This window comes from Colletotrichum orchidophilum (assembly GCF_001831195.1).
Source record: "Colletotrichum orchidophilum strain IMI 309357 chromosome Unknown Scaffold_80.1, whole genome shotgun sequence".
Classification (NCBI taxonomy): domain Eukaryota; kingdom Fungi; phylum Ascomycota; class Sordariomycetes; order Glomerellales; family Glomerellaceae; genus Colletotrichum; species Colletotrichum orchidophilum.
The window spans coordinates 38,581-53,207 of NW_019173036.1; the positions used below are offsets into that span (position 1 = coordinate 38,581).

The window sequence follows — 14,627 nt, forward strand, 5'->3', positions numbered from 1 at the left end:
GCTCTTGTCTGTGGTCGCATGTGTCGCATGTGTCCGGGCTGTCTCCGACTTCATGGAAGTTGCCGGCCGGGCGACGGTGTGAGGGGGGCGCCGGGGACCAATCAACACTGTGCTATTTCGCCAGCACCTTATCCGTAATCGCCGCCGAACCCCGCCAAGACCCCCCTCCGCCCAATTCCGTCAGTCTGGACCCGTGACCTGTGCTTGTGCATCAGGTAGGTACGCCCTTTAGCGGCTCTTTCCCCCTCACTTAGTCTCATTTTTGGTACAGAGTCACAGAGAGTAGTTCTCTTTAGTAAGGTCTACCTACCTTACCTACCTTAGTGTATGTTGTCCATCAACGGGCTTACCTCGCTCACAAATAGGTAATCGCCACGCTTCTGCTGACTCACAGTGTCACACATCTCATCGTCGTGATAGCAATTTCATTCATCACTCTTGTTCCAATGGAACATGCAACCATTTCATACCTTAGGTAGACTCCAGCTCATCTTTTAACCTCATATCTTACCTACTACAATCATCACATGTCAGTGTCGCGTCAGCCATGGGAATGAGCAGCGTGTGATTGCTCTTCTTTTCTCTTTCCTCAGTCTCATTTTCACCTATCGCCTCTCTCTCATACCCTTCATACTAGAGCGACATGAGACACAGCATATGGCCTCGCGTTGCCTTGCCCAACGGCGGCCAGCTATTACGACAATGTAGACCACCACAGTTGTCATGCAAACCGCACACCCACACGCAGACGCGGTGTCTGAATGCGGCGGCTGCTGCAGCCCAAGTCACACCGAGCTCCCAACAGCAACCACTCACCACCACCCGCCGCCGTCGTCTCGTCAAGGATGCGAAGCCCTTCTCCGACTTCCTCACCGATACCTTCCACCGCCAGCACGACTACCTCCGCATATCCGTGACGGAACGCTGTAACCTGCGCTGCCTGTACTGCATGCCCGAAGAGGGCGTGCCACTGTCGCCGACCAGGGAACTCCTGACCACTCCCGAGATCGTCCTGCTGTCCTCCGTCTTCGTCTCCCAGGGCGTCACCAAGATCCGCCTGACGGGCGGGGAGCCGACGGTGCGCCGAGACATCGTGCCGCTCATGCACCAGATCGGCGCCCTCCGCCCCCACGGCCTGCGGGAGCTCTGCCTGACCACCAACGGCCTCTCCCTCCACCGGAAGCTCGACAGCATGGTCGAGGCCGGCCTCACCGGCGTCAACCTGAGCCTCGACACCCTGGATCCGCACATGTTCCAGATCATGACCCGGCGCAACGGCTTCGACGCCGTGAAGAAGAGCATCGACCGCATCCTTGCCCTCAACAAGCTCGGCGCGGGTATCAAGTTCAAAATCAACTGCGTCGTCATGCGCGGCCGCAACGACGCCGAGATTGCCCCCTTTGTCGAGATGACGCGTGAAAAGGACGTCGAGGTGCGCTTCATCGAGTACATGCCCTTTGACGGCAACAAGTGGAACAAGGGCAAGATGCTGGGCTACGCCGAGATGCTCGACGTGATCCGCAAAACGTACCCTACGCTGGCCAAGGTCGAGGACCACAAAAACGACACGAGCAAGACGTGGCACGTCCCCGGGTTCGCGGGCAAGATTGGCTTCATCACGAGCATGACGCACAACTTTTGCGGTACCTGCAACCGGCTGCGCATCACCAGCGACGGGAACCTCAAGGTCTGCCTTTTCGGCAACACCGAGGTGTCGCTGCGGGACATTGTGCGAAAGTCCAACAACGGCGACCCCATTGACGAGGCGGCGCTCGAGGCGATGAAGCAGATCGAAATGGACCGCCGGCAGGGGCTGGCGGACGCTGGAAAGCCGCTCGGCACGGCGCTTAACGAGGCGGAGCTCTTGGACGTCATTGGCATGGCCGTCAAGCGCAAGAAGGAGAAGCACGCGGGCATCGGGGAGCTGGAGCACATGAAGAACCGGCCGATGATCTTGATAGGTGGGTAACCGCGGCCCTTTCTCCACTCCTTATATACTCTCTTTGTTGGCCTTGAGGGAGTTGATTGCCCGTGTCTGTTTTGGATTTTTTTTGCATTGGGACGGCGTTGGATACCAAGGTGGATGGTCGAGTGGCATACTCATATGAGGGGGTTACACAGGAAATTAATACATGTATGTTGGATATGAATGGAAGGCTGAATCATTAGTTTATCTAGATTCTCAACCGCTTCAACCTTTTCGTCCGCGATTATCCGCCAGGTCGTCAAAGCCAATGTCCATGACCACGCCCATCAACATCATCCCGGCACCTTCACGCCGTCCTCTCGGCGTGCCAGGGGTACCCACCCACCTCCTCGCATCTGCGACACACCACCACCAACTCCGACTCTTCTCCTCAACCACTACCCGCTACAACGACGACGCCGAGAACAAGGACGAGAAGAACGAGAACGAGAACAAAAACAAACCAACACCATCCCTAACACACATCTCCCCCTCAGGCTCAGCCCACATGGTCTCCATAGCCTCCAAACCCCCCACCGCCCGCATCGCAAAAGCAGCCTGCACCATAACCTTCTCCTCCCCCACCCCCCTCCGCCTCATCCGCGCCTCCCAGATGAAAAAGGGCGACGTCCTGGCCACGGCGCGCATCGCCGGCATCATGGCCGCCAAGCGCACGCCCGATATCGTCCCGCTGTGCCACCCGATCCTGCTCTCCCACATTGGCGTCGAGGTCGAGCCCGCGAGCGAGGCTGACGACGAGACGGTGATGCGGGTCGAGGCGACGGTCGAGTGCGAGGGCAAGACGGGGGTCGAGATGGAGGCTTTGACGGCTGCGGGGGCGGCGGCATTGACAGTGTATGATATGTGCAAGGCCGTTGATAAGGGCATGGTCGTTGGTGGGTTGAGGGTTGTGTTGAAGGATGGGGGGAAGAGCGGACGGTGGGAGATGCCGTGATGGGGTCGTCTGTTTTGTTAGTGGTAGGCGGGTTGAAGTTGCAGTCGAAAAAGCACCAACTCTTAAGTTAACGAAAGGCGCGCATCCTTCATCCTCCATCGCCTCACTGAATACCTCCTACCCCGAGCAGTGAGGTAGTTACACCGGATCTGACGAAACCACTCATGTCCTTCTTCGCTTTCGAGAATATTCACTGTTTAATACGGTCCGGAACAGGTACAAGGCTACTTGAGGAGTCATTAATCGGGAGGAAGTCGACACTCATTCAGATAGAAGAACTATACGTGAACGTAGAAGGAAGTTCAACCGGAAGAAGAGCGTCTGCCAGCAGTAGCGACGTCAGTCATCCGTTCCCCATTTTCAACACTTAAGTACAAAAGGTACGCAGACGAAAGCACCAAATCGAAAGAGTAAGTGACGTATCACTCATAACATGTCCTCGATTGTTCAAGACTTTCGTCGTTTGAACATTTACTACCCCATCGCCGGGATGTTGAAGCCATGACACCGAAATGTGCAATTTGCTATGGAAACGGATACAGCTAACAATGACATACAATCCACCAATCTCTCTCTTCCGTCTTTTATACATCTCACTCTCACTCCCCATCATCTTAAATCCTTCACCCTCAAGACGTCACGAAACCAGTCTACGCAAACTCAGCCTTGATCTCCTTCCCGACATTCGTCGCAATCCAATCCGCAATCGCCATATTCGTAATCATCGGGTTCACGCCGCTCGCGCTCGGGAACACGCTCGCGTCCGAAACAAACAAATTCTCCGTGCCCCAGACGTGTCCCTTCGGTCCCACCACGCCCTCGTCCTCGTTCGGCGCCATACGGCACGTACCCATCTGGTGCGCCGACGAAAAGATGGCCACGGGAGGCGCGTTGCCCACCCGGCGCAGCTTATCCAGCCACGCGACAAACTTGGGATCATTGACGCCGTCCAGGATCGCCTCGTCGTCGCTGTCCGAGGCCGATGACGTTGCCGTCTCCTTCTCCGGGGGCACGGCGTGGTCCTCCTTGACAAAGGGTTCGAGCCCGGGTAAGCCGGCGTGGATCTCGGTCGCGCCCTCGACGTAGCAAATCTTGCAGAGGGCGACGACACCCTCGAGGGTGTTTGCGCGGTCGAAATCGGAGACCACATAGTCGATGCGGGGGCGGCCCGAGATCGGGTCCGGGTATACGCGGCCCGGGTCGCGGTCGCGGGTGAGGGAGATGAAGGCGCCAAAGTGGCGGAAGCGGAGCTCGCTAAGCTTTGCCTGGAGACCCGAGTGCCAGGGCATGCTGGACAGGATGGCGTAGGGCTGTCAAGGTGTCAGTCAGCAAGCTTTTATGTGGAAGGCAGGGGCGAGACGAACAATCATGCAAGTAGGCTCCAGCTTCACACCGTGGCCAGCCTTATCGAGGTCCTCAAACGAGGAGCAGTAACTAGTAATGATACCGCCTGTGTTCACTTCACGTCAGTAATCACGACAATGGTGAATAGTTTCGTCGAGCGACTCACCCTCCCATGGCTTGCAGTCCTCCTTCCAGTAGCCTCCGACAAAGTTGCAGGGATGGACATAGAGATTGCGTCCGAGGTGCCGGTTCTAGACACAACGTTAGCAGGGCGAACAAACAAGGGCGAGGGCCGGAGAAGACGTCGTCTACTCACCGTCAGACCACTCCGCAGCAGCACCAAGGGACTCGAAACCGAGCCCGCCGCCATGATGACTTTCTTGGCCTTGACAATAACCTGTCGAGTGATCCGCTCCTCCAAAGGCGCGCTGGTGCTCCCGTCGCCGCCCCTCGACACCCACTTCCCAACCACGCCCGTGGCTCGCCTGGACCCGTTGGACTCGTCAAAAGTCACTTTTTCAACCTCAAAGCCCTCAATGAACTTGGCCCCGGAGCCCGCCGCCGCCGGCAGCCAGCTCACGGTGGGACCTTGCTTCTCCGTCGACCCACAGCCGAGATGACACTGGCCGCAGTAGTGCTCCGTCCCGCCCGTGTTCTGCGGGGCCGTGGCGGCGTGCCACCCGAGCTTCCGGGACCCGTCCAGCAGCACCTGGTTGCGGTGGTTGTGACGGACCTTATCGGCGCTGACGCCCATAAAGTCGCAGACCTTGTCCAGGCAGTTCTGGAACTGGGGTGAGGTGAAGAAGGGCAGGCCACGGTGCTCGGACCACTCCTTGCGGACGAAGCCTTGCGTCTGGAGACTGACGCTCCAATTGACGGTGCCGCCGCCGCCCCAGCAGCTGCCGGCGACCATGTTGAGCGAGTTGTCGTCACTCGTGATGAAGCCTCCGTTCTCATACAGGAACGAGCAGCCGGCGTCCTGCGTCATGGGGAGCTGAGTTGGAGGGTAGTGGTACGACTTGTCGACGATAAGGACTTTATAGCCTGCCTCGGCCAGGACCTTGGCAGCGACAGCGCCTCCGCAGCCTGATCCGACAATTACAATGTCGGTCTCCACGACTGCTGGCGAGCCGGCCGACTCAAATTGCTCAAAGTTGAAATCGAAGCCCTCGCCGTGCGTCTGGAAGTCCGGCATGTCGGTATAGTCCGTCAGCGCCTTGAAGAGAGGGCTGGTCTGCACGGCGGCCTTTTGCGCCAGCAGGCATATTGACTTTGATAGAACCCTGACGGTGGGAATCCTAGATGTCTGCCAAGCTTTGAGAATCTGCTCACGAACATCTAGCGGTTGAAGGTGGACTGGGGTCCAGTACCCGGTGAGAAACAGAGTGCCGGCGCGAGTGCTGCCAGTTTAGTCAGTCATAGTTCACATGAAGCGCCGTGGTCGCGTTCGCAATGGGTCACTTACCCCAGAGCGCCCATGGCGCCACCTAGCTGACGCTGCGCACCCGACGGCAGGGCCGCAAGTGTCCTGGTGATGCTCTCGACGAATTTGGGTTCTTTCGCGGGGTTGTGCGCCAGATACTCTTGGAACTTTTCCTCCGAAGGCGGGTTCTTCATAGTGTCCTGGGCGAGTTGGAGCGCCGCCGCATAGTCGGCATCGGACACTTGGACCTGGCTCGTCGGGTCTGAGAGAGTCGCTGGTCGTGAGATGGACGGGAGGACCGCCTCGAGCAGGGACATCAGAACGGTCCATTGAGTCTCATTCCAGAAATCGGCCGTCGGCAACGCCGGAAGCTGAAGCTCGACGTTCGTGCCGGGAATGGTCTTTGGCAGAGTAGCCATGATGAAGCGGATGGAAGCGTGTCGGTAGATACAGAGAGATGAAGGTCCAGATGAATGGAGGGTGGTCTGATGGTATAAAGCAATGTAAAGTAGAAAGTGCTATAAGAATGCGTGGAAGAACGGCACCCAGGAAGTTGCGCAAGGTCGGACGAAGGGCAGCTTGGAGTTAGCTATAGTTCCAATTGACATACGAGCGAGCAAAAGGCGCCTCGGAAGCTCATGCTCGACTGAGGTCAGGCTGTGTGGTACTGCGACGGGAAAACGAGTCGTTGTTGGCAACCCCCTGCTGCTCGCATGGTGGTGCTGCAGGGGTTCGTGTTTGCCATGGATGGAGGGGTCTGTGCGACGAAGCATCTCTCAATGGATCTCTCCATAGCTATCTCTCTCTGTTCCTGCCTGTCTCCTCAGATAGATGGGAACCTATTCCCGATGCGGGTTGCTTTCGGTATAGGAGTGGTCAAAGAGTCCGCATACCACCAATTTTGCGGCTAAAGATTGGGTAACGGGATTAGCTCTGAGCCATCTCTTTGTTGGTGGTTGCAGAATCCAGCAAAGAGGAGACTCGGACCTATGAAAACCCCCACCGGAGCTGACCAACATCGAGCTGTCAAAACCATAGATGTGCAGCTCTCGCACTGCATTGGCGGGGTGCAGCGCTACTGAGCGGCACTTGGGCGCATGTAACCCTCTCAACCCGGGCGCGAGTGGCGTAGTGCGGTAGAGGGAAATCGTTTGTAGCTGATCATGCGGGGAACGAAACCCAAGGCACCAAGGTGATGAGGCCTCGTCGGAACCCGAGGGTTTTCTCCTCAGTCATCACCAAATGAGGCCCCTTCAACGCCATATTCATGGATCCCACTGTATGAAGCAGAACTGAAATGGGAGCGAAGAGGCGCCCGACGCGGCTGCCGCACGTGTTGCCTCATGTCTTGACCTCTCAATGGGCAGGGGTCTTTTGTTTTGAAACGACACAGCCACGAGCTTGTCGAGACTTCAGCCACCATGGTCCCAGATGATGGACAAATCGTCAGACTCACCCGTCCACCTTGAAGGTACACAACGACGCCGACAAGAATAATGCTGGGTCGTCTGCTGCAGATCGTATGTTACCATGGCAGCATGGCTTGGGGTGAGATCCTTACATCGACCTGGCCGGGAAGCATTGAGCCTCGGCTCGCATGGACTGAATGAAACGGGCAAGACTATTCATATGGACTTGTCTGTTGAATGCTTCATTGAAGGGATCTGCATTGAACGATCCGGTAGCATAGTCACAATCTTTATTCGGAGAATTGCGAGTGACAGTGCTAAAATCGAATGTTTGGAAAGGGTATGCGTTTGGTAGACGCCGGACTGGCCGTCTTGAAGCCGGCGTTAGGCGGCCCGTTGCCACTCCCGTATATAGCCCAGTCGCTCCAATCCGTGGCTGGCAACGTGTGGGCACCCGGCGCCGCGTACTGCGCCGACAATTGAGCCAAGGCACCAGTTTCCGGCCCGGCGCTAGAGAGAACGGCGCAGTCCGATCCTTGGGTCTCCGGGTTCCACAGCCGGTGGCGCATCGGCTCTACCGCTTGGCACCATGGACTTCACGGGTTGTCTGCTAGCCCGGGCGAGCGGACATGTAAGCGGCGAATCGACCAGGCACTGACAGGAGCAGGCGGACGTGGCCCAATGGGTACAGTGGCCAAAATGCAAGATTCGCTCCCCCTCAAACCTGCAGCTACAGGCCGCGGCTAAACCAGACGTGGACACTTTTCAGGGTCCCATGGCGGGTCTATCCATCTGTGCAAGGGGGGGGGGGGCTGGGTGTCGTCTGGCGATGGGCGGTCTGGCGGCCAAGAGGGTTCAAAGGGGAAGCTGGGCCCGGGGTTCGCCTTTGAAGCCGAATTTGTTGGGGAAAGGGAAAACAAGAACGACTTGGGAAATGCATGTGAGAGTCGATCTGCGAAGAATTGTTGACTGACGGCGAACAAGTCTTCCTGGTCGGCTGGTTTCCGTGTTGGCACTGCTGGCCACCGTGAGTACAGAGCATCAGAGGTGACATTGCTGCTTGTAAGTGCAAGTGTCGTTTGTACCACAAAGACATATGTTGTTGTTGTCCGTACCACCAATGCATTATGTCATGCCTGCGTTGGTTGAGAGAGCTACTGGTTGAATGCGAATTGAGGCTTCCAAGTGCCCTATTGCTGATTAGAACGATCATAGCTTTCCACCAAACAGGAGTACACTCGCATCCATCCCGGCCGAGTCGTCTGTCTAGTCCGAACTGGCGTGATAACATCATCATTGGCAGATGACGGACCGCTTTGAGAAGCACGGGGGGAGGATCGAGGCCCTTGTCGCTCACATGCCAAATTGCCAATCGAGGGTCATTCAGCGACTTCTTGACGACGATTAGATAACAGGCAAAAGATGGTCCATGCCTTCAACAAGACCGTTCGTAATCAAAGGGTGGATCAAAAAGAGAGGCAGGGGAAAAAAAAACTTCGATGCGACGAAGAGAAGACTGATAGGGTTGGGCCTAGTGTTCCCCCAACAAAAAGAACGAAGGTCGGGTAGCCAGGCTCCACGGCGGATGGATACTTGATGATTCGTGGCGTGGGCTACTTCATGCGCGTTAGTGTGTGACACCAAGAGCGCGCGCTGGCATTACCACAAAATATGTTCAACGACGTAAAGTGCCTGTTGCATCCCCCACTGACCACCCACACCATGAAGCAGGGGCAACTTGCAAGGAGCGTCAGCCTGGGCTTCCAGAAGGACGTCGATGGCCACGGGCCCCTGGCGACCCGGCTGCAAGTCTCCAGGATAAGAATTGCGTTTCGCAGAGTTGACCAGACTCGTGATTACCAAGTCAAACCCATCAGGAGTCCGGAGCCCCCGACGGGAGTTCGTTAGAGCCGTTTCTCTTTCCCAACACTGTTCTCATAGTGATCTCTCTCAGCCATCGCATAATGTCGAACGTAGCGTGACCAAACGGCACTGACTGGGCGCAAGTCAGTGAGTGCCGCGGCGGGCCTTGAGGAGACAGGATAAAGGTGCCGTGGCCATGTCCCGAAAATAGAGTTGGAGCTGGTGTCCAAAGCTCCCAATGCGCCATTGCCGTTGTCGGAAAGACAAATGTCTGGGCTGGGTATTGGGCTTCCGGCAACGTCCCAAGCAACATCCATGTCGCAGCTATTCAACTGTTTCAAAGCGCCTGGCGACCTGCGCAAATCGGCGAGTGAGAGGTGTCGTACGGATACAGGCCACGGCGGCGCAAAGACTTTTGGTCGTCCAACCTGTGATGCTCCATCCGTTGGCCCGTACTGGGACATTTGCTCCGGGCTTGGGAATCCGTTCGCAGACATAATTTGCAAGAGTGGTCGTCGTCTTCTTCTCTTCGTCAAGCTGTTGGTTCCCCCCGCCCTGAGTAGCCTGTAGCTTTGGCGTTGCTTGGGCCCGTCCTGCAAATCCCCCCCTTGCTTGGGTGCAAGGATGGGCTTTAACGTCAGCCTACGGATACAGGGCAAGGATGATGTCGAAAGAAGCCGAGGCAAAAGATGAGGTTTTTGGTCAATTTTTTCGGAGCCAGTTGAGCTTGGGTGGGAAGATGGGAAGATGGAACCGAACCTAACCCACCCGGTCCATCCACCCTGGCATCCAGTCACGCCAATGTGGTCGAGGCCGTTTGCCTTCACATGAACCGGTGATGGTTTGCAGTGCCTTTCGTCCGTTGTCAAAGCTTCGAGCTGTTATTCATGTGCCTCTCAACAATGTTCAACAAGGCTGCTGTACGCAGTACAGATACCCGGCAAGTATCCACCAGCACCGGGCCTCGGTCTTTTGTCTCCAGACAGCTGGTCACACTCACTGGTGAGGAAGCGCGGAAAGACAGTGTACATTGTACCTTTGGTGCTTGGCGGGACCAATCGCGTCGAATAGACGGCTGCGAACCTATGTAGGTGGTGGAACGCAAATCGAGTAGTGCCTCCCGCGGCCACCCGAGAAGCCGGGCAAGCGCGCACGAGATACTCGCGGCTTCAGGAAGGCGGCGAAGGCGGCGGGCCATGTGCGCCTGCATCATTTTCCCGGCATTTTTGGGTTTCGCTCCGTCCGTTGTTGTGTACGTACTGCGTAGTAAGGCAAGGCACCGTACCTGGCTTTTCCCACACGTTTATTATGTAATTCTCGTCTGTTGCTTGGGAAGTGCATGGTCGTGTGTGGGACATGACGAGGGCGTGCTCTCGCGTTGCATAGCATTGAGAGACACAACGACACGGCGGGTAAGGTAGGTAGGTACTTTAGGTACTTTAGGTAGGTAGGTAAGTAGCCAGAATCAGATACTTAATCTCCCACCACAGATGAGAGTAGCAGTTGTCACTCTGTGTGTAGTCTGGACCAGAGGCAGTTGCTGTTATCGTTGGCCATGCCGCACCTTACACCTCCCGTTGTTCTCTTCGACTCGGGAAGTTGACGTGCGTGCATTTTGTGGTCTGGACTTGCATCACCTCGTCTCGCCTCGCATCTCATCCGTTCCGTTGCCGTTGCGCCTTGGCCCCAGCATTGCTTATGGCCAAAGCCCGAGCAAAAAAAGACAAACTTCTTTCCCGCTCTCGCTCTCTCTCTCTCCCTGACTGAAGACACTCCCCGCCAGATCCATCACTTAACCCGCGCTACATATATACCTGGTACTTCGTGTACCAGCACCAAGTACCAGGGTGGAGGGGGAATGATGAAGGGGAAGGCAAGGCACGGTAAGGCAAGGAAAAGGGTGGGAGGGGAGGAACCGCTGTTCTTAGTCCCGGCACATTATCCACTCACTCTCTCTCTCTCATCCAGAATTTCAACCTTTCCCATTCCCCCATATTAAGACCTCGAGGATCCCTTCGCATTGACCTTGTCACCTCTACTGTCCCTTCTTCCTTCTTTATTCCCTTCCTCTCTCTCAAGCTCACCCGGCACTCTTGTCTCCTTCGACAGCCCCTCCTTGGACAGCAACGTTGTCTTTGACTCTGTCTCGAGCCTCCTTCTTCGCCAGACCCTCCGTGCCAATCCGTCTAGGGAAAACGAGCTTCTGTCTCTCCCTCTCTTCCTCTTCTCTACCATACTTGTCCACTACCTCTTACGGACCGAACCGCATACCAGTCGCTCGACGATCGAAACGACTACAGCCCCTTTCCACCACCGACCAATATCTGTGTGTTAGCACTACAACTGTGTCTGCGTGCCGAGACATTACCGTCACAAACGAGCTTCGTGCCTCTGCGTGTGTATGTGTGTGTGCGTGGGTCTAGCTTAGCTTGTCACTCCGACCCCCGCGACTCAGCAAATTCCCCAACGCCCGAGCAATTAGCATTGGCGGGACCGCAACTTTTCCAAGAGGAAAAAAAAACCTAGCCTCAACTCAATTGGTCAATTCACCCCCACCATGGCCGACATCACCGTGCTCGGCGAGCTCCCGTCCGCCTCCCTCTTCACCTTCCCGCCCAACGGCGCGCATATGGCCATCCCCCCACCTTTCCCCGGTTCCATCGCTGCCGCGCCCCCCGTCGAAATCCCCGACCACATCTTCACTGCCGCCCTCGACCCCAAGGTGCCCATCACCATCGCCGCCCTCTATGCCGTCACCGTCAAGCTCCTGAACAAGTACAACAACTCGACCAACCGCAAGCCCTGGGGCATCAGCAAGACGAAGCCCTTCTTCGCCTTTGTTGTCCTGCACAATGTCTTCCTCGCCGTCTACTCGGCCTGGACTTTCTGGGGCATGCTCGGTGGCATGCGGAGGAGCGTTGTGAGCCCCTTTGGCCCCAATGGTCTGGCTGCCACTGCCGACAGCTTCTGCCAGCTCAACGGCAATGGTGGTTTCGGCGCCGCCACCGTCTACAACGAGACTGTCGGCTACTGGTCCAGCTTGACCGGCAATAACGCCCTTGGCCTTGACGGACGCCCGAGCCGCGAGGCCACCGGCAGAATCTGGAACGAGGGCCTCGCCTTCTACGGATGGATCTTTTACCTGAGCAAGTTCTACGAGGTTCTCGACACCTTCATCATCCTCGCCAAGGGCAAGCTCAGCTCTACCCTCCAGACCTATCACCACGCCGGCGCCATGATGTGCATGTGGGCTGGCATGCGCTACATGTCCGCCCCCATTTGGATGTTTGTCCTGGTCAACTCTTTCATCCACGCCATGATGGTAGGTTTCGCGCGCATTCCGCTCATATGAAGTGATGCTAACAGCCCGCCCAGTACACCTACTACACCATCACCGCTTTCAACATCCGCGTCCCCATGGCCATCAAGCGAACCCTCACCACTCTCCAGATCACCCAGTTCCTTGTCGGAGCTACATACGCCATGGCCCACTCCTTCGTTTCCTACACCGTCCCCGTGACTGTCTACACTGCCAACAAGGGTGCCAATGCCATCACTCAGTCTTCCACCAGCACTGCCGCCGAGACTGTTGCCACTGCCGCAACTGGAGCTTTCGAGGCTCTCAAGGATATGGTCTTTGGCGCTTCTGCCAAGGTCGCTGAGGAAGCCGCCGCTGCCTCTGTCGCCGCCGCTGCCGCCGCACCCCCTAAGCCCGGTTTCGTTGCCGAAACCATCTTCGTCACCCAGCCCTGCGTCACCACCAGCGGCGAGACATTTGCCATCTGGCTCAACGTCCTGTACTTGGCGCCGCTCACCTACCTGTTTGTCATGTTCTTCATCCGCAGCTACATCCGCCGTAGTACCGCCGCGCCCAAGGGCAAGGGCAAGGCCCGCCGTGAGGACAACGTCACCCTGGCGGAGAAGGCTGGTTGGGACGCGGCTCGCGAGGTCAACCGCGAGATTTACAACGGTTCTGCCTCGTACAATGTCGAGGGCAGCTCTAAGCGCGCCAGCAACGGCAAGGCCAAGCACTAGGGAGAGCTGGGACGCACGAGCCGGTTTTTAGAGCGTAGGACGTAATGGGAAAAGGGCACATGGGAAACACGGCTGGAAGAGAATGCCTGGAAGATGTTCTCGCGGAGGCGGCATGGGGTTTGATTCAACGGCGTTCTTGAGCTGGGAAAACATGATTGGGGTAAGCATTTGCATCACCCGGAGCGCTCGCTATCTAGTCGTGACCGTCTAGTGTCTTGCATTTCGCGCGTAGGGTAAAGAGGGCGAGCCGGGTGTCATCCATCCGGTACAAGCATGTATAGTCATTATCAATATGCGGTTTACTTGTTACAATTTGGTGCCATATGATCTCAGTCCCGCGGGGTGTCTCGTCAAATTCTCAATCCGTATGCTATCAGGACGTGTACAATCATGACGTCCAGAGTGGCATGGCTTTCCACTAACTGATTCACATCTGGGGGTGTGCATTCGTAAAAGCAGAGCCAAGCAATGTCCGCCGGAAGCGGGACGCGGGCGGCGGTGAAATGTGGGGTACAAGCCCGAGCTCTCGGGACCGATCCGCTGGACCATCTTCTCCGCAATTTCCACGTCAATCTTCCGGATGCGGGTGGGGCTAACGCCGGAGCGTACTCCGATGCGGTTGGAGGGGGTGTGTGTACCTACCTAGTACGTATGCTGTCTTCAGCCTCCTCCTTCCTTTACCACATAACCCACCTTTGTCCATCTTTGAACTGTCTCGCTTTCTGGGGAAAGAGTGGCGACTCGCTTGATGAGTACTGACTCAATATTTCGATTTCACTACACGCCGCGTCACGCGACCAGGTCTACCGCTCGTCCAACCTTGCGAGGCGCCAACATCACAGAGTCCTACCCGACCCTGATGACCGCGGCAAAGTGGCGGAGCCGCAAACGCTTTTTTCCTTATGCCCAATGGCCAATGGGGATAAAAACCATTATTCTAGACGAGGGGGTGTAAATAGTCGATGAAGGCGGGAACGGGTCTCCGCTACGAATACGACAGGGCATTGCTTACGAATGGCGGGCGTGTCACGCCTCCGAGTTGCGATGGGGAGTTAATCACAGAGGGCTTCGGGTTTTTCACGCCTTGGATTCTAGTCTGCCTCTACCGTGAGCCAACTTGGTAGTACGCCGTTGAGTCACGTCGAACCGTAGCACGAAATCTAGAAAAAGAAAAGTCCCCGACACGATGGACGCGTCGTCCGCACAGTCGGGTGATATGATGTGGTAGGGAAGAAGGGATGTATTTCCCAACTCAATGACTGCAAGCACCAATGGGTGTGTACGTGGTACATCAAAGTTGCCAACTGGGGCCTTTGGGTGCTCATCCACCCTGAGGGTTTCTCCTTTCCCCTTTGCAAGGATGAGGCGCAGATATTCAAATATCTCCTCTTTCAAGGCGGCGGGATGTGTCCGATACCTGCCCACGAGAGTCATTTTGGGAACATCTCGTCCTATTCGCGCATAAGGCCGCTTGGGATGGGAATATCACGAATGGAATAGGCGCGGAATGGATGAGGAGCTATGGAGACAACGGCGTTGAAGAATCTGTGGAGTCTCGTTGTGAACAACCCCGCCTGTGCAACACACGCACTACGTCGCTTACAGCAGGAGGTAACGCCCAGTACGTAGTAC

At 56.5% G+C, this 14,627-nt stretch overlaps 5 protein-coding genes across 5 annotated transcripts; 3 read left to right on the plus strand and 2 right to left on the minus strand.

Annotated features, from left to right (window-relative positions):
* Positions 1-643: 643 nt before the first annotated feature.
* CORC01_09037 (molybdenum cofactor biosynthesis protein A) lies at positions 644-1,969 on the plus strand (the record flags this gene model as incomplete). The annotated part of the gene is made up of 1 exon (XM_022620667.1): positions 644-1,969. One exon carries the CDS (start codon positions 644-646, stop codon positions 1,967-1,969), a length of 1,326 nt encoding a protein of 441 aa, XP_022472766.1.
* Positions 1,970-2,234: 265 nt separating this feature from the next.
* CORC01_09038 (MoaC family protein) lies at positions 2,235-2,921 on the plus strand (the record flags this gene model as incomplete). Its single annotated transcript, XM_022620668.1, has 1 exon — positions 2,235-2,921. The coding sequence occupies one exon, from the start codon at positions 2,235-2,237 to the stop codon at positions 2,919-2,921; it is 687 nt and encodes a 228-aa protein (XP_022472767.1).
* Positions 2,922-3,571: 650 nt separating this feature from the next.
* Positions 3,572-6,107, minus strand: CORC01_09039 (GMC oxidoreductase; the record flags this gene model as incomplete). The annotated part of the gene is made up of 5 exons (XM_022620669.1): positions 3,572-4,231; positions 4,286-4,371; positions 4,432-4,516; positions 4,582-5,665; positions 5,731-6,107. 5 exons carry the CDS (start codon positions 6,105-6,107, stop codon positions 3,572-3,574), a joined length of 2,292 nt encoding a protein of 763 aa, XP_022472768.1.
* Positions 6,108-7,414: 1,307 nt separating this feature from the next.
* Positions 7,415-7,666, minus strand: CORC01_09040 (uncharacterized protein; the record flags this gene model as incomplete). The annotated part of the gene is made up of 1 exon (XM_022620670.1): positions 7,415-7,666. One exon carries the CDS (start codon positions 7,664-7,666, stop codon positions 7,415-7,417), a length of 252 nt encoding a protein of 83 aa, XP_022472769.1.
* A 3,851-nt stretch (positions 7,667-11,517) lies between these two features.
* On the plus strand, positions 11,518-12,995 carry CORC01_09041 (GNS1/SUR4 family protein; the record flags this gene model as incomplete). Its single annotated transcript, XM_022620671.1, has 2 exons — positions 11,518-12,282; positions 12,336-12,995. The coding sequence occupies 2 exons, from the start codon at positions 11,518-11,520 to the stop codon at positions 12,993-12,995; spliced, it is 1,425 nt and encodes a 474-aa protein (XP_022472770.1).
* Between the last annotated feature and the right edge of the window lie 1,632 nt (positions 12,996-14,627).